Here is a 22,557-nt window from a genome sequence, read left to right on the forward strand (position 1 = left end):
AGATTAAAAAGATAAATATTTAGCGGTCCCACAAACGATTTTTCTATGTTTTTTCCTATTTTGAGGAAAATCGTCATGGGAAAAGTCTTAAAAAGTCATGAAACGTTATGCAAACATAAAATGCACTTTCTTTGTTGAATAAGTGAAATATTGTGAGCATAAAATACATTGAATAATGCGCTGAACATGTGTATTCCAGTATACTACGCAAATTCATTGCAAAATTATGTTATATGTTTTTTGAATATTTAGCTCGGAAATAATTTTTCTCTGCGCTGAATATGAAGCATATTTTTCCCATGTTTTTTGTGAAGCCCCTAGCTCATGTAGCTGTTGAGCTTTGTCCTTGTCGTGGTCACAGTAGCTCTGTTTATATTGCTTCACGGTCTACAATGTAACAAGTACAAGTGCACTAGTACGAACAAAAATGTCATATGAACAGAAAAGTCATTTGAGGGACCGTTTAATTAATGATTTTTTTTTTCAACACAAAGGTAAAGTTTCATGTATTCAAGGGAGAAGTGCATTTTATGTTTGCATAACGATTTATGATTTTTTTCTTGACGTTTGTCCCCAAAACAGGAAAAAAAATACAAAAGTCGTTTGAGGGACCGTTATATATTTTGCAAAAGATCTGAAAATTTGAGTAAATCATTTTTTTTACATGTACTAACACCCCTCTTCGGCCCACGAAAAAAAAAAAATATCGATTTTTTTTGAAGCACCCTAATACACACACATCCGGACATTTTTCTAGATATGATTTTTCGATGTTTTTGGACATTTTGAGCACATTGACATTGAAAACTGGGGAAAAAAATGTTCATCGTCACATAGCAGCTTCCTCTACGAGGAAGCAAAATTGACATTATTCAGCAAGCCTTGCTCATGTTGCCTAAAAAATTTAATACTTTTAGCATCATTTTTAACGCAGATATCACTGAATTGTTATCGATTTTTCTCAGCAACGACGCTCCTAAACTGTCTGAAAATTTAACTGATTTTTTTACACTTCACTTTATAAGATGCAATCGGTTTAAAAGCGATGACATAATTTTCTTTCTAATTCCTCGACTTCCTTAAAGTGGTTCGGCCATGTATGATTAGTCAAGTTTGCAATTACTTTGTGATGATTAATTTCAAGTCTAAATTATAAATAAAATTAATAAACACTTACATTGAGAATATTTTTATCACAAGAATGTAATAAAATGCTTTGAAAATATGACAAAAGATCAAATTTATACAACTGGACAACTTAATGACTCAGTACGACACTTTAAATACACCTAACCTAGGAAAACAAAGTTTCCATCGATAGCTGTTTCGTCGATAATGTTCAGGGCCTTCAACCCATACTTTGATTTCCGGAAGGTTTTGCATCCGTAGCAGAGAGTCGGTTTCGTTTGTCATCATGATTAACTTCAGCTATTCTCCCTAATGGTAGAACTACAAGAAGTTTTCGATGCCAAAAGTTTCTTTAAGGAGGGTGGATCGCGACGATACAACGTTGCCATGCTAAACCATGTTAAAAATATTAAAAATATCAAAGTGATAAGAATTTCATAAAATTTGGTAAATGTATTCTTTCAAAATATATAAGACAATATAAATTTTTTTAGATTTTTCTACCACATAGCTGTCGAGTAATTGAACACTAAAGTTCACCTGTATAAGCATAGAGTTTTATACAGTTTACATCTCGTGCATAAGAACTTCGATTTAACGCTCAATTATTCGATAACCACGTGGTAAAAAAATTTGAAAAAAGTTTTATTTGTATACTTGATGCCGAAGAATGTTATCACCAAATTTCATCAAATTCTGATGACTTTGATTTCGTGATCCACCCTCCTTAAGAATTGCTCGGTCTCGTGCGCTCGTATTCGTCCCAAAAGACGTTTGCATTCGAACGTAAAACGAGGAAAATTCGAGGGCATTACGTCCTGGCCTTTTTTCTAATCGCTGTAAATGGAGTGCTTGTCGTCGTTGGTCATGATAAAGTTCATCGATTCAATTATGTCATTAGAACACTGACACGCTCTCATTGGCAACGCGTTTTCATTTTGACGCAGTCAGTTGTCGATGAGCATTCGTAACGAATGCGAATTACTATTTTCGATCTCGTCCTCAGTTTTACTCCATTCTGCGCCTCCACTTGGAATTAGAAAGGTTTCCAAACGCTCCGTTTGCTCCTTAAAATTCCCACGATTGGCGGTCCTCGATTTTGCGAACCGCGGCGGACTCGCTGAAAAACCGTAAAAGAAAAACTTTCATTTTAATTCGTCGCTTTTTTTAAATTATGGCTCATCAATGATTCTGAGAATTGACACACTTTTGGTTTTCTCGTTTCTTGCAGGAGCTCGAAAATAATCACATTTGAAAAAAAACCGGGAAAGTTGGCTCTCCTTGGAAAGGAAATAGCGAGAGGCGCAGGCAGGCGCGCCGATTGGAAAAGGTTGAACACAAACGATGGAACGAGTGACGGAGGAATGATAGAATGCAAGAGGGTAGCACCGCCGTGGCGCTAGCGATGGTGACTCCTGGCTACGATCAGGACCCTGCGAGTGGGGTTGCCGACTACACGACGCATCAGGATCAAGCACAATTCGAAGCTGACAAGCGAGCCGTTTACAAGCACCCGCTGTTCCCGCTGCTGGCGTTACTTTTCGAAAGATGCGAGCTCGCGACCCAGAGCTCGGACAATTCAATGTCCGAAAGCTTCAATATGGATATACAAGCTTTCGTCCAGCATCAAGAAAGAGACCGAAAGCCTTTTCTGATCAATGACCCAGAGATTGACGGCTTGGTAAGACACTAATTTTGGATTTAACACACTTCCATTGAAACTGGAATCTAGAACCAGTCACGTGAGGAAAGTTTTTGGCTCCCATTTCACTGTGGGCATTACACTTGGGTCTTGCCGACCCCGAACCCAGGTCCGAATCTTCCTCATCCGGGATAGAACCGAATCAGTAGAGTCAGAAACAAAAATAGCCAAATAAATAAAAGCAGAGTATCGAATGACTTCAAATATAAATGGTCATTCAATAAACTGAATATTTTTCAATTCGATGAGAGAAAATAAGACAAATTTCAATTCGTGACAGACGAGAATAAAAAGCAGACGATCGGTCGTTCATCAAACGAATGAAACGTGAGAGAAAAAATAATTGAAAGATGAGAACAAAGAAGAAGCGTTGTTATATCGAATTTTTTTTTCCAGATGATCAAGGCGATACAGGTGTTGCGCATACATCTGTTAGAATTGGAAAAAGTCCAGGAATTGTGCAAGGACTTTTGCAACAGGTACATTGGTTGCTTGAAAGGGAAGATGCAGAGCGAGAATCTATTGCGAAGCGATTACAGTCATCACGGGCACGACATGGGCCCGTCAAGTGGGAGCAATGGGAGCAGTCCACTGCAGGTTAGCTCTTTGCTCGTTCGGGGGGCACATCCTCGACCAAATGATCCCGAAAACCTTCGTAGTTATCCCGCTGGAGAGGTGTATGATAACCACTTTGATCCTATACGGATAAGAGATAAATAATATTAACAAATATTTTTTAACGATTAACACGCTTATTCGAATCTGTAAGAGTCGTTTAAGAATTTTAGTAACTCGTAATCCTATCGAGCTGCAATATCTCTTTGCTGCTTTCCATCGATAACGCTCTTTTCGAAAATTAATCTACTTAGATTTGGTGTTGTTTGTGTATTAGCGCTCTGAAATAACAATTTCTTTGCTACACGATCGTCCAACGCAACTAGCCTTAAAAACAATAACGAATGAAAGTGCGTAGGTACTTGTACACCTCTTTTAAAAAAATACGATAGAATCCCACCCCTGTTCTCTGACGGCTAGGTGCGACATATATTTGCCAGGTGCTGTCATCTACAGGCAATGATGTTGAGCCGGGAGCTAACGGACTCGGAGTGAGCAGAGGTGACGCGCTGTCGGATAACGGCAGCGTTGATCTCCCGATCGCACAGGATGAGGATCCTCTCGATCTCGAGAGATCCTCCACCAGATCGTCATCCGTCAACGCTCATCGCTCCGTCAGATCGGACAGCCACGATCAAGACGATCCACTTTCACCTTCGACGATACACGGGAGCACGCCACTTTCCCAAATCGGTGCTCATTCCTGTGCACCTGTTAACGATATTTATCTCGGCCAAGGTAGGCCCATTCATTCTCAAACGAACTACGACGAATCCGAGTTTCCAGTACTTTTCGAACATTGAAAAACGCCTTTTTCGTCCATCGTGGCTTAATATCGATTGAAATCAAACTTTCAGATTTCTTTTGGGTTCAAATTCTCATCGAAATTTATATTTTTTTATTACTTCTTTCATAAAATCGATCAATACTTTTGCAAGTTTTGTATCCTTGGAGTGCGAAAATAGTCTTTATACTTTCTGCACTTTTCATTTTCACTCTCTTCGCTTACGGACTTGAAGAAAAGAACGAAAAAAGAATTTTTTTTATTACCGTTGCATCGGTATGTAAGAATACTGGTAACGCGGAGATAAGAAATATTGATTCGTCCAGGGATACAAACTTTCCAGTTTTATTGATTCAACGAAAACTCATGCTGCCTTAATATTCACGTCCCTCCTACCTCTTCCAATCCTGGAAATAATATGCCTTGGCGATAAACATCCTTAACGAGGAGATCAAAAATTGACGTTGCTTTGGTGTCAATTTTAATAACGTTTCAGTTGCGCAATAGCCAACTTCGTAACACGATTTACACGATAACGATCGTTTCGGGCTTTTTTTATGGCTCGAAAGTAAAAAGTTATGATCTGTGATTCAATAACGTAGTGCATTTTTCGCTTGAAAGTGAAAATATTAAAACGAATTGATATTAACGATGCTCCCGACATTTCGAGTGCGAAAATTAACTGAATACCATGAGTTTGGATGAACGGGTTAAAGCGATGACTTTCGGCACGTTTACATTCGAATCTACGTAAAAAATGAAGTATGCTACGCCGTTCCGTTCTCAGGTGAATTCGAGTTCGTCGACACTTCTGACAGATTGTACTTAGAAGAGGTTGGATACTGGGGGCTACTCGCGATGCAAGATCGCGAAAATGAATACGTGGATGTTGGTGATGCCAACGACGAAAAGTACCCTGGTTAGATTTGAGTTATTTAACGTTTTGAGTCGTCAGCTATTATCGATTTTCCTTCCTTTCCTTACCAACTTTCATGCACCAACTATTTTTCATAAGAGGCCAATTGGAAGAGAGTGATCAGCGTAAATTTATTTTTGCGAAAATTTCGTTATTCACTGATTCTAACTCTTATGGGTTATCTTCCTTGCAGCATCAAAGCTAATCCATACAAAGCAAATAATCTCGGTTTAGATATCACTGTTACAGGTTCCCCGTCTCCGGGGCCAAGTGAAGACGACGACGACGGTAGCGGTGGTGCACCGGCGACTCATAGCGGTGGTCACGGGAGCATCAGAAAAGGAAGACAAAAGCGTGGTGTTCTGCCGAAACAGGCGACCAGCATAATGCGAGCATGGCTCTTTCATCATTTAGTCGTGAGTGTCACGAATCCAATGTTATCAAGAATAAAACGATCGCACAAATGAGCATTCGATGGATTGCCATTTTTCTTTAGACGACAGTTAAATTTTCGCGATCCAATGGGAAACTGAGTACGTTGATTTATGATTTTTTGTTTGAATGATTGCAGCATCCCTATCCGACGGAGGACGAAAAGCGTCAGATCGCGAGTCAAACAAACTTGACGTTGCTGCAGGTGAACAACTGGTTCATAAACGCTCGTCGGCGTATTCTTCAGCCGATGCTCGACGGTGCAGGTGCAGAGGCGTTGCCGCGAACCGGTAAACGTCACAAGGTAGCGAAGCAATCGAGCCAGAATCAACAACAAAATCAACAGTTACAAGACCAGCAATTGAGTCAACACCAGTCACACTCGCAGCAGGCAATTGGTGCAGCAGGCGGTGATTGGCAATCCGAGGATTCAGGTAGCGAGTCAGGCTCCAGCGATGGCGATGGAGGTGCCGAAAAGTTTAAGGATGGTAATGAAAGCGACGAGGACGATCTTCACTGACCTTCGTTCTACGTCGCATACGTTACGCTGACCTCCTCATGGTACCTTCGAACCCAGTTGCTCATTACAGTATTAAGGTATTCGAGGATAGATATCGCTTTAACTGTCAAATACGTAATAACTCATGCGATTATAGGTGATTTCCTATACAGGTTTCGTAATCACTTTATTTGCTGGATTTTTTTTCTCGTTTCTTTTTCGGTCACGTCGACCACGAGCCCATTTTTTACTCTTCCAATCATTTCTCACGAATAATCTAACGATGGGTTGTACAAAACAACGCGCGTCGCGTTCGTCAACAATTTCACAAAAGTCTCTGACGGTTCTTCGACCAACTGGGACTTGAATTCCAAAATAATTTGGAAAAAAAAAAATTTATGCAAATATGTATTCCGCAGAGATTCCAATTTACTCATCTTCTGCTACATTGACGATAACGTTTTGATCGGAATTTTTAATAAAAGTGACATAACTCTGTACGAATAATCCGAGGAAAAAATCGACGTTTTCGTACCGGCTAATTAATCAGGAATTAAATCATAGCTGCGTTAACTTCGATCTACGATCACGATTGCTCCGAATATTTACCGAATTTCCGTCTACCAGAAAGTCGCACCATTTTCATAGCTTATACATTCGTTACTATATTTTTTCTATCTAAGTTTCTCAATTGTCTAAATAGTTTACCAGCGTTAAAGTAATGATCGTTTCAGTCTTACTTCCTCGTCCAACTTCCCGGTGATTTATCGTTATCCGTTACTGTACGTTTGTTCATTTCGTTTCACCACTTCCATTGCTCCGTGTAAAATTGAGTAAGAATTGCCGTAATAAACGAATTAAAAAACAAAGAAGAAAAGCAAAAAATCAGAGAAATACACAGACACACAATATTTGTGCCATCGTAGAGCGTGGTAGCTTCCACGCATAGTCCTTATTCCAGCTCTGCATCGTCGCGACGTAGCAAAGTGCTGTCCCTCCAAGATAATAACAATAATAATAATAATAATAATAACAATGATATTAATAACGATATTACTACTTAAATTAAAGTATATAACGATTATATTTTTAAACTCTAAGTGTCGTCTCTGTGCGTGTACCCCGAGCAAGATTGGAGATTAAGGTACTGCTGTACATATAACAAACTGACGGTTACTAAATAATAAAACTGAATTGATACGGTTGACGGTTGAAAATTGAGAGAAAAAAAATGAAGAAAATCTATACGAAAGGTGAACTACTACTAAATATATATATATATATATATACATATAAATATATATATTGTATACTATAATCCCCTTTTCCTTGTAATTCGAAAATTATAAACACTAAACGACTGAGGGAGGAAGAAATGCGAATAAAAAAGAACTAACTCTACACACACGCACACGCCATTCTTAAGAAATAAGTTATGTAAGGTGTAGTACCGATGTTCCACTGTCTGCATACGATAATTGCGCTTCCACCTGTACTCGTTCGGGATCGATTAAAAAATGAGGTTGAAATTGTGCAATTTAAGTTAATTTAAACGTCGTTAAGGAAAGAAAAAAAACGAACTTGATAAGGAGTTTTGTTTAGAGCACGTTTTAATCGAGTTCCGTCCAGAATTTGTCGATTTCTGACAAATTAGACAATTTGACTTCCCTCCTTTTATCGTTACACGTTGTTTTTTTTAATTTTTTTTTAATTTTTTTTTTAAAGAAAATTACTTTGACGTAACTTGATTCCAGATATTTTTAGTTCTATGATTGACGACGATTCATTAATTCTGATCCCGTTCGGATGAATTCATCGAAACTATAATCGGTTGGAGACAGCTGCGACAGTGCGGGTTCTCTCGTAATAAAAAACATTTTGACAACGATTGTTTAACACGAATGCGTTTAAATCCAAAACGTCTGAATTATTTTAAAGACCAAGTTGTAGTTTCTCTTTGTGAGAGTGCGAAGGAGAGGTGCAGATTGTTGACACGAGCGCACACGTGGAATCCGAGCCACGATCTGTACCGTCGTAATGTAACTACTTTGTGAAAAACTAAATGAAAAAAAAACGAGCATAAAAAAATACTAAAAAGTAAAAAAAAGAAAAATGGAAAGAGGATTTTGAACGAACGTTATATTCTAAGAGGTAGGGTTTAAGGCTGAACCACGTATACGTATGTGCTGCGGCACCAGACGACTGTGATAGCTCGGTGGGCGGTGCCCAGCCTCCTAATTCATACTTGCATACCGAAATAACTATTGAGAAGTACTTGAATGGCGACCTAGAAAGATTAGAAGGGTGGCTGCGCCTAACACGAAAAAGAAATGAAATAAGGAAAAACGATGAGGAGAGTAATGAAGAAGGGGAAAGCCACTCATCGACTGAGATCTTACTCTTATACGTATCCATGCACACGTGAACGTATCGAATCCATATTTCCCTTGGCTTTGAGTCATATTTTTGCCCCTGCGGCGTAAACGCTGGATTGGAAGCAACTGAATTTTAAACGAAAATAGAGAATAAACGAACAAATGAATTTTGGATTTATCATTGATACACGTGTGTACGGACTTCCGATCAAAATGTTTGCGTTGATATACCAATGGCGATATCACCTTTCTCATCGGATTTGTCCAAATATTTCGTAAAGAGAAGTAGAAATGGACCAGAATGAATGTTTTTTCTCTTTGTTTTGTAACGTCAATTCGTTCTTGTCATCATTATTTTGTATAATTTATTAACCCGTGGATACCCCCTTTACAACGAATTCTTCCGCATAATCGTTAATCTTGTAGATCATTGTTCTTTTCGTCGACTTGTAAAACAGATTCGTATTTTGAGAGTTATTTCTCATGCGTGTAATATTTCGGTCCATTTCTAAATTTCGTAATAAGACATTTTTTAAATAAATAAGCTAAAAACCTATTACATACGTTAATAACATGCGTTGCGTACTGGAAAAAAACACATGCGCGAATAAATTGAATACTTTTCTCTCGTGTACATCTATGCCCTGTTAATTAAGTTTATTGATAATAAATGCCATCACGCTTGCAATACATTCCTCGCATATTCCTCGCAACTTTTTTAATTGATTGATCTCGTCACTCTTGTCTCTTCACACTATCGCTGAGCAATTTGTTTCACGTCAGTACAGAACATCTCCACGATTGCTGTCTTTCACGGATTCTTCGGGGTACATCAGGTACGGTAATTGAAAAGATTAAAGTATTGTGAACAACATATTTTTAACCCTCAAAATGTACTTTGCAACGAGACAAAAGTCTTCGAATTTTTAGCCATTTTCGAAACTTCACAACGATCGCACAATCCCCATGATTTTAGGGTTTTTGTCGCTTCATTGAATCGGAATTTATTTTTCATCTTTTTTTTACCAAAATCCTATAATAAGTTCAATTCTATAATTGCATACTGGAGTTCGAAATTTCAGATATTTTATGAAATTGCTGAGCAGTTAAATTTCCAAGATATTCAATGATCCGCCTAAATATTGGAGTAACTCATTACTCTTATCGAAATAAATTTATAAACATTGTGAAAAATTATTATATTAAAAAGGATTGAAATTTCAAATGCATATTTCGATTTCGTGTAGGGAATTTCCGACCCAACTGTATTTCGAGGGTTAAGAATTAATAGCATTGCAAAAAACGACGAGAAAAGACATTGTTTCCTTTGATGATTCCACATTGGTAAATTGGTAAATTATTGCCAGGTCGAACGATAATCAGTAAAGAACATTCTAACCTACGAATTGGGAATTAATCTCAGAAGCTATACAAACGAATTGAGAGAAACTTAAGGAAGTTGAGGCATTAGAATGAAAATGATGTCACCGCTTTTAAACCGATTGCATCTTATAAAGTGAAGTGTAAAAAAAATCAGTTAAATTTTCAGACAGTTTAGGAGCGTCGTTGCTGAGAAAAATCAATAACAATTTGGGCCAAATAACATGTAATCTTATGGAAGTCAAGACACATTCAGTGATATCTCCGTTAAAAATGATGCTAAAAATATGAAATTTTTTGGGCAACATGAGCAAGGTTTGCCGAACAATGTCAATTTTTTTCAGATTTATTAGGAGATTTACTGAGATTATATTAATAATAATCTGTTTCCCGTGCAGTTTTTTGAGGCTAGGATCGTCACCGTTCGTGTTTTCGATTGAGCTTTCACCAGTTTTTCGTCTTTTTTTCCCCAACTTTTCTTTAAAGTGTATGCAACATTGCCAAACTGTAAACTGGCCTAACTTTTGAAAGGTACAGGTCATAACTTTTGGGTAAAAAAAATGACTGTACAGCCTCAACTTCCTTAAGCCATAGAGAATGAGGAATTATAAACTAGATCAGAAAAAAGCGTTGGGAATCGTAACTTTGAAATAAAAATATTTTACATTACAATTTGATATTTTTTCATTGAATGACATAAATAAGGACGTTACGAAGTGATTCTCTGGCCATACATAAATATTTTTGCAGTCACGGAATTTGCCTGGATAACTACTGAAGATTTATTTAAAAAATAAACGAAAAAATCAATCGTTTCCGCCGCTAATAATACCGTTTAAATACTACCTCACTTTATAACTAATTATGTTATAAATTAATTACTCTACAGTCTATGTATGTATTATGTATATGACTGTACACGTTATGGGGTGAAATGCCATTTGGGCACATTGACGAGTATAATAATCTCACAACCACATCGAAACGTGTGTGGCTGTAGAGGGAAAAAAACGTTGAGTGCAAAAAGAGGATCAGTACTCAAAATCGAAATGTCGAATCCTTTTCGGTACACGCTGCTCTTCGCGTTTCATTCGTTTAAAAGCAAAATTATCAAAGATTAAAGCTGTACAAGAGCTGGATATTGTTAGAAAACAGCGATGATCACGTTTGTTTCGTTGGAATGCAGTTCAATTCCATTTCATATCAAATACGTTGTTTTTTTTACAAATTTATTGCAAAATCGATGGAATTTTTTTGTACAATTTTGTCATGGATTCATTAATGAAATTTTATTAAATTAAGAAAACTACTTGGATGAAATCTTGCGAAATTAAAAAATGAAAACTCGCTGCAATTCCAACTTCGTAAACTTTAATCCCATTGAAAATATCATTCCATCGTATACAACAACGTCCCCAAGAGCCAAAGTGTTACGTACTTGAATTTTTTTTTTTGTGTTTTCATAATAATTAGACTCAGCATGGCTGGACGCGGCAAAACAATTTGGGAAAAAAAACGCAAAAACAGATTATCCGAGGGCGCACCACACATACAACATAATTCAAAGGCTAGTCACGGGAACGTTCCGATCTTCCGTATGATCCAACCTGGTCATCGATATGTGGTCCGCGGCGTGTCCCTAGCATTCAGCGACTCTTCTGTAATCAAACAAACAACTTTTATTTACCATTTCTCAAAGAGGTTCGTGTCCGAGAGTTTTTATCAACATGAAGAACTTCTTCGGTTTTCCTGGCTCGATCGATAGAAAAAGTTTTTCAATTTCGAAATAGCTCCATCGTTTCGGAAATATTTGTTTTATAGAATCCAAAAAAAAAAAATTTTACAAAGGACGCTCTTTAATACTTCGATTTTAGGTTCCACCTCGAGGGCTGTAAAGTAAAAAAGAAAAAAACTCACCTTTTTTCAAATAACATATCCGAGCGTGAATTGATGAACCAAACTATAAGGAACGATAAACTGGCTACGGTACTTCCCAAAATAATGGACAGTCGTTCCGTAGCTGGGGACGGTTTCAGGAACATCCTCACACTCAATAAAGACCATACGGATTCGGTCCATGTCGAATATTGTCCAGATTTCATGTCGTAATCTGCAATGGAAATTGTACACTATAATGTTGAAAAAAGAATTTACAGTCCCTTATTCTCCATACTATCCCTTTTGTTTCGAAATATATGCCTATTATTGATAGAATAAAAATTGTGGAAAAAAATTTATTTCATAAAAGCTGTACAGGTAAGAGGATTCAAAATCTAAATCTTGGTATCGAGTTGTTGACTCTTTCAAATTCCTATACAATGTTAATCCACAAAAACCGTTGCTACGAATTTAATACTTTGCTTTAATTTGTCACAAAGTTAATACTTTGGAGTAGGTCGACACTGTGCAACTCACCGTTGATAATAAACGCTGGGCTAACTGCAGCGGTATAATTGACTGTAGAATTGATGCACAATCCTGTAAAGTTGGATCCACCCATCCAAGAAAATCGATTTTCGCTGCACTCGCTGGCTGTCATATTTGGCAATTTGATACCGGTGAGTGAAACGAGAAGTTGGCCCGTGAGACTCGTCGCCACATTCGGGGATCGCGTCACACCGACGTAGAGAGATAAAACTTGATCAGCTAGTTTACTACCCGGTGATATAGCAGCCCGAAAGAGACTGCAATTCGCGCTCACAAGATAGCATGACAACATTTCTGCGACGCGATCCTGCACGGGTTTAATTTCCGTGGTCGGTGATTTCTTGCCTGTTACGTTGTAATACAACAGGTCACCCAATTTTATCGCTAGATTCGTCAGCGTTGATGTCAGCTTGTTGGCTGGATCGCTTCTAAACAAGTTAATCGTGATCAGTAAACGGAGTAGTCATGCAATGAAAAATTAAACAATTGCCAATTTGAATATTTAAAGTCTAAAAAAGGATTTATATTAGCCGACATTCTTTTTTATCCAGCGACTCGTTTATTTGTGATCATTAGTTTTAAAAAAAGTTTCGGAGTCAAATGAGTTTGTTGTTTACATGTTGTTTTGCGGGGACAACTTTTTATACTGCGAAAGTTTCAGGTTGATTTTTCAAACATAATAATTTTTAGTGTCAACCTGTGGATTTTATCGAACTTGTCAAATTTTACATTCGTTTTACTTGGATACAATAAAACACAGTTGTACCAGAATTATTAAACTCACCCGTTGAACCCAGCGCTGCGAGCATCATCGAGAAGACTGTGATAATATTTGTTCGTGAACTTTTTACCATGGTTTGAAATAACGACTGCCGTTAGATTGCGTTTGGTAGCCAAAAAACTCTGTATAGATGAGGGTGGGACGCTGCCTTCGAGGGTGGAGTTTTCAAGAGAAAGGCTCTTCTGCAGAGAATCTATTAATTCATTGCCCTTATAATTGTTCGCGTGTAAATAAAGTTTGTCAGCTTCCCCGAGCTGTCCAAGCTCAATTACGGCTGCAATTCTATCCAACGTCAAAGATTTGCCGCCGATCGCGTTGAATGTGCCTTGTTTCAGGTCATACGTAAGACGACCAGAGCCAATATAATCGAATGCTTCACCGTTCAACAATGAAAACAAGACATTGGTTTCTACGAAAAAAAAAAAACGAATGAAATTTTACATTATACAATAATTGCGACACGATTTAGAAGCAATTGCAAAAAAATTTATTTGCTTACTCCCGATAGTTGCGTTCAAAGTACTCATGTAATGGGCAGTAGCCAGTAATGTTACTAAACCAGTGACTGCGCTATTTCCTCCTGGTACAAGACCATCAAACATGGAAATTGCATCAAGACGTGCTATCACCAGAATAACCGATTCTTCGCGATCCGTCAGAGGTCCTAAGGGCCAATGTATGTTGAGATCGCCCAGAGGATCACAAAATTGGGGTGGATTGAAATTCCACAAGTGAGTGCCACGTCTAAGACATGACTCCGAACTCACCGCCGCATGCATGAACGATTTCATCTCGAGAGCGCAAAGTGATCGCTCCAATTGCTTATCCATGTCGTGAGCATTGTGCTTGAAGTAACAGGCCTTTATTTCTTCCAGTAGAGTCTCATTCTGAAAGGGCCAATAGCTTTGGTTTATTATTGTAAACGCAAGTACTACAGCAATCGAATTTAAAAGTCCACAAGAATTAAATTGCTAATATTAAAAATTATCCTTTAATAAATCACATTTGAAATAATTTCATATTTTTCTGGGAGGTCTTTATACGATGCTGACAACCAAATAGCTACTATGCATGTAATCCGCAGTTGAGCTGACAAATTAAAAATTCAATTACAAAATTATGTCCAAAGAGCTTGCCTGTAGATAAAACATTGGGAAGGGCCAGTCTTCCATGAGAAGACTTGAGCCAACTGGATTCCATGGTTCTTTATCGTCGCATCCCTTAACGCCGCCATATCTATTGGGACAAGAGTCTTCGGGAGAATATTCCATTGGTATAGACAAACTGCTGTTCTTCGCCAATAAAACTCCATGAATATTATTTGTAGCTTCCAAACGTTTAAGAATGGATCTTGTGAACAATGAAAATGGCAAGACGACTGTGTAAGGACCAGCAACTCCGTTGTCTTCTAACCATTTGATATCGTTTGCATCTTCTATTAAGTGAATTACCCCAACGCTCCCTGATCTACTTGCTGAAAATACAATTTGCTCTTTATTGATGGCATTCGACTTACCAATCATTTTATCATGAAATCGTAATATATTCTCATTATCCAAGCTAATTGTTCTACTATAGCTATGGTGAGCATATCACTCTTTGGTTGATGTAGTAAAAATTTGTACAAGTTTTTGTGGAATTAAATTGTACTCGTTTGTGTTTTTCAAATAATATTACGAAATGAAAGAAAACAATTGCATTCCAATGATGAGAATTATTATGTGAAAAGAAGTAACAAGGAGTGGAAAAGCTTCATGAGTCATTCAAGCATTACAAATGTTTTTACAAATGTTTTTTGATGAAAAATATCATCGGTACTCACAGGAACAACCAAACTGATGGGTACCATTGTGTCTCCGAAAACAAACAGCAACATCATCGATTGACATGTAAATTTTATCCTTGATTCTCGCAGCACGAACTATAATACAATGCAAACAAATAACCATAATTATATACATGCTGGGATCAATGTATAACCAAACACCAGAAACTGTTGTTTATAATTACCACTGATCGAGATTATGAATAATAAAAGTAATGGAACGCTTATAAAGCGGGCCATCTCACGAAATTTTTGTAAGTATCAAATTATTGAAAATAATGAAAATAAATTCATGTATGAGACAGATCAAATTATTTGCTGACTGACGAGCATGAAGTGTCATTCACACTGAATATATTTTTATGCTCACAGCCAATTTCAAGTTTCAAGATCGTCCATTACTGACTGGCGCCGCGGTCGCTGAACGGATTAAAAAAAAAAGAAGAATATACCCGCGGGTGTTTGTGATGTTCCTGTAAATTAACAAAAAAACTAAAATTTTTAGTTTTAATAATTTCATCAACATTATTTCTAAATACTTCAGAGTCGCTACGAGATAATCAGCTCGAATGATAATTGATTATTATTCATAATATAGTCATTGCAGCCATCTGAAATCAACAATCGATAAAGTTCACAGAGGTACCATCTTTTGTACAGTTTGCATTATTTTTGCTCCCTATACCCTATACGTAAAACTACATTCAAAAGAAAAATGCAGTAAAACAATGTACAAATCCTAATTGTCACAAATCCGATGAACTGTGCTTTAATTTTTGTTCTGTGCATAGGTGCCATGTTCAATTGCAATTTTTTGTAAAATATTTACAAAGTTAATGTAATCGGATGTGAGATTTGTGTTGTTATCTATATGTCACAAGCTTCCAACGCAGTTGTCACATACATCCGAGCGTCTATTAGTCAAGGCGGATTGCGAATACTCCATTTTTTGAGATAGCGAATTATTTTTCCCATAAAAAAAAAGTCCATCAAACGATTGAAAATGGATCTTCTGGGGTCGATATTGAATTCTATGGATAAGCCTCCATCAATCAGTGACAAACAAAAAGCTCTGATAAAAAGTTAGTTGATACATAACCTATACTTTTTTTGAACTATTTTAGTACTTGAAAATTCCTAAAAATAATACACATTTTTCAACAAACATTGCGATAAAATCGTTTGTTTCTTTCCTTACATAGAGCAACGCGAAGAGGAAGTGAAACGTCACAAAGCTGAAGCAGAAAAACTGAAGATCTTCAGAGAAAAGGTTATGTGCAAAAATATTTTTCTATACCGAGTTTGTTCTACTAATGAAAATTAAAATGAGCTTCTACTTATACCATCGTTCGGAAATAATGGTTTAATTTTTATAAAACTCCTGATTGTTTATAAAATAATCATGCAGTTTGGCTTGTATACTAATCCAATATGAAGTGGAAAAATCTCTTTCTTCTTGATCGGACTATCCGAAGTATTGAATAGGGTGAAAGAATTTTTGGATTATCACCAAAATTGTCATGATGGTTAAAAAATTGATAAATCTGAACTGTTTTATGGACTACAATGTTGTTTGTGAAAACATGAACGATATTGATAACTTTGAAAAAAGTTTTCATAGGATAATATTCCTCATAAGTTTTGACTATGATGGAAAGATTCATATTCATAGTTGAAGTGTAATGAATGAAATATGATTACCCCACATTGTTCATTTTGAAAAAAATTTTCTAAATTAATGTTCTTCATGGAAATTTGGGCAGAAATATACAAATTTATTAAAAATATTCTCACAGGTAGAAGAAAAAGTGAACAAATTTCTGCAAGATGATACAGCTAAGGAATACAAGTTTCCTCCAATGGATCAAGTTTACAGAAGCATTGTGTATGTATAATTCTTCAGCAAAATGCTTAGAAGAAACAACAATTTAATACCTATAAATTCATTCATGGCAGTCAGTCGAATTTATTCCTGATTTTCCTTGAAATTTTTAAATACATTTACTCGACTAAAAAAAACAGTCCATTATATAAAATGATTGAATAAAAAAAATTCTTAGTTATTTTTGAGAAAAAATTTGAATTATTCAATATCTTAAAAATTTTCTAGAACATTCTTAATATTCGTATAACGATACTTATACAATTATTACTGATGAGACATCGTTTAATGTTTAGTCATGACGTAGCAGAGGTTGCCAGTGTGTGGGCGTATTCGTTTGGGGAAGAGGGAGTCGACAGGCACATCATGATATTCAAAAGAGAGCATGCTCCGACAGATGATCAATTGAACGTTTTGCGTAGAGGTGAAGAATGGAACGAAGAAATAGCAAAACGAATACAAGAAGAAAGAGAGAAGCAAGCTAAGGAAGATGAAGAATTTAGTAAAAGCAGAAAGAGGAAGAACGATTTTGTTCCGAATAGCAATTACAAAGAAAAGTATGAACATTTAATTGGGAAAGAGTCTGCGCTAGAAGCCGCTCGAAAAACTGAAGCCAACAGTAGCTATGGATTTGGTAAGAAATCTTTGGCTATTTTGTGAACTCTATAAATCGATGCAGGTACAATGAGTCTCGGTATCTGTTAAAAATTTTTTTATTCGATGTCAAATAAATTGCGACATGTTATATGTAGGCCAGGACAATTCTTATTGCAAATTAAGGGCAAAATTAACTAGAGAACTCTTTTCGTATTTCGACTAATGAGATTGACTCAAATAATTAAAGTCTATCTGTTTTACTCAGTTCCCAGCGAAAATAAAAAAGATCAGCGAAGCATAGAACAAACACTCGCCGACATAAGGGCCAAGAAGAAAAAATTGGAAGTCGCAAACCAAGACGCCAAATCCAAAGATTGCGAAAATAGTAACCAATGAAGATTTACCAATTAAGATATGAATGTTATGATTTCATTGTAAATATTTAGACATTGATTGATATTTATACATGCACAATGATTTTATAAGACAAATCGAAATAATCGCAACTTATTTGCGGTTGTTTCTCACTGTGGTATAATCATTAAAACTAGGATCAATCCTCGAATTTAACTGCAATTTAGCAGTTCGCCTTCCTACAATATAAAAGTTCCAAATATTTGTTCCCTGTAGTAAATCAGCAGACTTGTTGTTGAACGTCTTCTTAAAAAACGTAACGCCAAAAACCTCGAATTAGTTGCTAGAAAAACGACAAATTGTTGGTAGATACAAATTGATTATAAATAATCAACTATGTTTTATTTATTCTACTCTGTACAATATATTACAAGGTATTCCAATGTACACATGTTCGCAGTTATTGTCTTGACCAAATTTACAAGTACTCGGTTGTACTGTATTTCGGAATCGATGTTCTAGGCGCTGGTTTCGGTTTTGTTGGGCTATTCGCCTCCAAAATAATTTGTTCTTTCAGAGCGACGAGTTTCGTGAATTTTTGTCCCGTCGTACTCTTGTACAGCTCGAGACCCCGATCTATTATTACATCACGAACGTAGCTTGCGTTTTCTTGCACGAGTTTTCGCTGCAAGACAAAAAAAAAAGATTAACAATTTGTATTGAATAAATCAATTCCCTCCCACTTTCGTTTTAAATCATATCGATAAATTTCAATCGTACCTCTTGCCTCAATTTGGGGTTGGTAAGAGAAGAAACAAGATGCTGTACTTGAGCACGCATCACGGAAATCAAAACGCTGTCGATTGTCAGCATGAGTTCAGGCGTCGCGACGCTCAGGCAATCCTCCAAGAGCCCAACGTACAGCCTAGCAAAAGCGAGTGTGGTACTAGTCAGAGAAACCCAGCAGTCATTCGTGACGAAACTCGTCGGCACACTTATTCCCAGATCATCGAGTTCAGTTAGAAGTTTTTGAAGATTTTGACTCGTCTGAAGATTCGATGGCCTCCAGTTGTCCTCCGCTGCACGTACCTTAACCGCATCGAAATATTTTTCACCCGCATCTTGCAATGCCCTAGCTAACGGTGATCGCAACTGGCCATCGAGTTGATAACGAAAATCCATACCCAGCTGCGTCAACTGAAAAACAAATCTTTTTTATATTGGTTTCTGTTTTTTATGAAAGCGTTCTTCATATCATTTCCTATTTTTCCGTATTTACCTGATCACAGTGGGTTCGTACAGTTCCGATGCATTCCACCAACGTGCCCGTTGTGACTTGAGGAATAAATAGTTGTTTTATCAGATGCGATGTTAGGTGCTTTATTTCTTGACTGCACCAGACGACAAGGGCTGAAAACACATGAAAATATGAAAACTTAAGCATTAAGGGTTGCACAAGGAGATCGAACATAGTTTCTCACTCCAAAATGATCTTATTCAAAATATTCAGTTAAATTTGAAAATGAAGCAGTCGAAAACTTGGCTCTAAAAGAATGAAGCAAATATTAGGTTTTTTAATTATAAGAATGAGTAAGTGTCCTACTGAAAGACGATATTTACCGGAAGTGCAGTTCGTAGCTTCGGGAAATAATTTGAGAAATTCTCTCGCTATGTCGACGATATTGCTGAAAGCTATAGCACTCAGTTGATTTACGTACGGTATGGTTGCACCTTCTCTTTTGACTTTTTTCAAGCGAGCTTTGAGAGCGGCGCTACACAATTGTAGATACAATTGGCAAGCTTGAGCACTGCGATCGAGTTGTATCAACAAACGTACTGCTCTTCTCGCACTCCTCAATCCGCCGCCTTGAAGTGATTTTGCTTCGGCGCTTAATTCTAATTCCTTGGTGAGACCATCAACGAGGGAACGAGCGCGTTCGTCCACTTTGTTTCTGATTTGATTGAGATCGGGTGTAGATTGAGCTTCCTTCAAATAAGTTTTGGCTCTTTCCAAAAGACTGTAAGCTTCCTCAAAATGACGTTGTGCCATGCAAGAGTCAAGATCTTCGGCGACTTCCATTAGCCATTCTGGAATCGGTTCCAAACTCTCAGAATCCTCGGTGTCGTCCATCCCGAGAGTGTTTGAGTCCAGGGACATCGATCGGGATGGAGCAGTCGTTTCGTCCTTAGATTTTTGTTTGTCCGGTGCTTCGAAAGAATTTTCTTGGGTCAATCGAGCTTTCTTCACCTGATCACATTTGTCCAACCACTCTTTCTGGAAATTCACAACTTTTTAAGTACATTTCCCTGCGTTCGTGTTGCATTTCCTTGTGTTCAATTTACACTTAACGCAGTTACGAACCTTGCTAGTCGCTGTCGGGCATTGAAATACTCTCGTATCCGGAAACGCCAGAAGCTTGAACGCCAATTTTACAGTGCCCAAGTCACGAACGTTAACTACTGCCAAACTCTGAAGATTATATACAGCCTGCATTTTGTATCTCGGAGGACCCCTTCGTCCCCCTGTTGCTAACCACGATGCGATCATCAGAACATCGTTGAACAAATATGCGTGAACACGCTTGAGCGGAGTGCCTTCCAATGGATCCAATTCCAATAGTGAACCTTCGTGAAGACAAACACGTCCGACAGTCTCCACTAAACTCTGTGAAATGATAGTTGACTTTTTACTTGTAATCTAATCGAAATGAGCAGTGGATCTTTGTATCAGATTGTTCAGTTTAGTTCTTCGATGTCTATTTTGGTAAATATGCAGAAGTGGGGCTCCACCCCAAAACGGCTCAAAATTTTTTTTTATGAATTCAGGGCTATACTATGGCAAGGAAATATGTATTTTATGGTAGCGGAAAGTTGCAAAAACCATTAAAAATTATATAAATTCAAAATTTATGGAATTCCGAAAACTTCGATAAAGTTGCACTTATATTAGAAATATTTGGATAAACTTCTGAAAAGCCCATACTCCCAATCAAGTCTGTAGCATCTTTGGATGTGTGTGGAATCGTTGGGCGGGTCTGAAGCACTTTTGGATGTGTGTGGAATCGTTGGGCGGGTTTGAAGCACTTTTGGATGTGTGTGGAATCTTTGGGCGGGTCTGAAGCACTTTTGGATGTGTGTGGAATCGTTGGGCGGGTCTGAAGCACTTTTGGATGTGTGTGGAATCGTTGGGCGGGTCTGAAGCACTTTTGGATGTGTGTGGAATCGTTGGTCTGAAGCACTTTGAATGTGTGTGGAATTGTTGAGCGGGTCTGGAGCATCTTTGGATGGGTGTGGAATCGTTGGGCGGGTTTGGAGCATCTTTAGATGTAGTATAGTTTTCCCATCATATATAAATTTTTCTAGCGTCAATATTTATCGCAATAAACGTGAAAAACCCTGAAAAGTCGTTTTTTTCGAGATTTGACCTTGAAAATAAAAAATGCGGCCATCTTGCCTATCATATTCGTAATCAGCGCGTCAAAATACATAAGTATACCAAATTTCAGATCGATCTGGGGTACGGGCTTTTCGAAAGTACACCCAAACATTGATTTGAACGAATATAAAAATTCCTATGACGATCTGTGTGATGTTTTTGGGTCAATAAGGTCATGCGCCACCATAATATTGCTTCTTATCACGTTGCCCATTCATAAAGAACTTAAAAAAAAAAAATTAGCCCGATTGTAGGTGGAGCCCCACTTCTGCATAATTAACTCTATTTTTATGAAAAAATATTTACCATTGCGCCTTCAACGTTTTCTAACAACTGAACAAGCTTTTGTTTCTGTTCTTCTTCTTTGGTCACAGTGTTACTCGGATCTTCGTTTTGTGATTCCAAAGTGTCGTCGAATATAACACCAGCGGCGCTTCTACTAGATCCAAGGGTACCTAGAAGGGAGCGTTGTTCGCTCAGCAACTGGGACAGTTGGTACATTTCGCTTTCCAGATGTGAAATCTCCTTAGCTGTTTCGATGAATTGCATGTAATTTTGATACACATTTCTCTTAAGTAACGCTGAGGTGTTGTCCGCAAGTTCTTGAATTCTCGCACGCTGTTTGCGCAACTCGTCAGCACCTACACATTGCGCACTGAGGTCCTTCACAACTGAACATGAAAAAAAAAGTATTTATAAATTCCTGTCTTTTCTGTGCCAGTCATCCAAGTTATTCATTCACGTTTTTGAAGCGTTTAATCACTTTATTTTCTCAACATGACTTTAAATGATTCGAATTAATAAATATTATTGTAAAAACTCTTCAATGCGAGGATAACGCATTCAAAAAACAAATATAACAAATCATATGAGACCCAAATTTGGTATCAAACTTTGTGATATTTCCAATGCTACGAATACGTGTCAGATTTACGGTGAATGAAAACACAGATAGGAGCATTATTATTTTGAGGTTACAACGTGTAATAAAAACTTACATTTATCCGGATTGAAATCCTCAAGAGCAAACCCTTTCGCTAGTGCATCTGCCATTCTGATATATATTTTCGAAATGAAGGTTATGTTTTCTTCGAATCGTAATGTTCGTGCGTAGTGTTTTTCAGTTCACTTTTATCGTAGCTTAAATCAAGAAGTTTGACAGAAACTCAGTTACGTTTAAGAACACACAAATTCGAAGATTTCGAAATATATTTGCCAGTTAATCTTTCGACACACCCATCGCTGATATACTACTGGGTTAACAATAACGGAAACGCTGCTGACAGCCTTTCGTACTCCTGTCCTGTGCGATGGCTGAGGCCACCGGGGAAACTTCGGCGATATCGCCAGCTGATCGGCACAGATGGGTAGGCGAGGTAGAGGGAAAAGGAGAAGAAATAGATACGTCAAAAAAAAGACGCTTC

General features: G+C 37.4%; 4 protein-coding genes across 5 annotated transcripts in view; 2 read left to right on the plus strand and 2 right to left on the minus strand.

Moving 5' to 3' along the window:
* Nucleotides 1-9,143, plus strand: part of LOC122409179 (homeobox protein PKNOX2) — a 29,866-nt gene extending 20,723 nt beyond the window's left edge. Inside the window, exons 1-6 of one of the 2 annotated variants that reach the window (XM_043416526.1) lie at nt 2,126-2,258; nt 2,360-2,809; nt 3,227-3,427; nt 3,886-4,183; nt 5,380-5,561; nt 5,717-9,143. In XM_043416526.1, the coding sequence (XP_043272461.1) occupies nt 2,501-2,809; nt 3,227-3,427; nt 3,886-4,183; nt 5,380-5,561; nt 5,717-6,097 (1,371 nt within the window). In that variant the 5' untranslated portion in view covers nt 2,126-2,258; nt 2,360-2,500 and the 3' untranslated portion in view covers nt 6,098-9,143. Of the gene's footprint in view, nt 1-2,125; nt 2,259-2,359; nt 2,810-3,226; nt 3,428-3,885; nt 4,184-5,379; nt 5,562-5,716 lie in introns of those variants that run through there. The other variant, XM_043416520.1, reaches the window with a different exon arrangement.
* A 1,354-nt stretch (nt 9,144-10,497) lies between these two features.
* Nct (Nicastrin) lies at nt 10,498-15,223 on the minus strand. Its single transcript, XM_043434210.1, has 8 exons — nt 15,050-15,223; nt 14,862-14,960; nt 14,176-14,513; nt 13,539-13,926; nt 13,043-13,448; nt 12,247-12,686; nt 11,749-11,941; nt 10,498-11,489 (listed from the first exon to the last, which is right to left on the minus strand). Exons 1-8 carry the CDS (start codon nt 15,102-15,104, stop codon nt 11,471-11,473), a joined length of 1,938 nt encoding a protein of 645 aa, XP_043290145.1. The 5' UTR covers nt 15,105-15,223; the 3' UTR covers nt 10,498-11,470.
* A 120-nt stretch (nt 15,224-15,343) lies between these two features.
* On the plus strand, nt 15,344-18,144 carry LOC122419572 (sperm-associated antigen 7 homolog). The gene is made up of 6 exons (XM_043410434.1): nt 15,344-15,506; nt 15,746-15,946; nt 16,067-16,134; nt 16,661-16,749; nt 17,043-17,380; nt 17,609-18,144. The coding sequence occupies exons 2-6, from the start codon at nt 15,868-15,870 to the stop codon at nt 17,737-17,739; spliced, it is 705 nt and encodes a 234-aa protein (XP_043266369.1). The 5' UTR covers nt 15,344-15,506; nt 15,746-15,867; the 3' UTR covers nt 17,740-18,144.
* Nucleotides 18,057-22,433, minus strand: Exo84 (exocyst 84). The gene is made up of 7 exons (XM_043434199.1): nt 22,132-22,433; nt 21,440-21,804; nt 20,060-20,362; nt 19,318-19,972; nt 18,977-19,107; nt 18,478-18,894; nt 18,057-18,382 (listed from the first exon to the last, which is right to left on the minus strand). The coding sequence occupies exons 1-7, from the start codon at nt 22,184-22,186 to the stop codon at nt 18,176-18,178; spliced, it is 2,133 nt and encodes a 710-aa protein (XP_043290134.1). The 5' UTR covers nt 22,187-22,433; the 3' UTR covers nt 18,057-18,175.
* Between the last annotated feature and the right edge of the window lie 124 nt (nt 22,434-22,557).

Source organism: Venturia canescens, chromosome 1 (genome assembly GCF_019457755.1).
Source record: "Venturia canescens isolate UGA chromosome 1, ASM1945775v1, whole genome shotgun sequence".
NCBI classification, from domain to species: Eukaryota; Metazoa; Arthropoda; class Insecta; order Hymenoptera; family Ichneumonidae; genus Venturia; species Venturia canescens.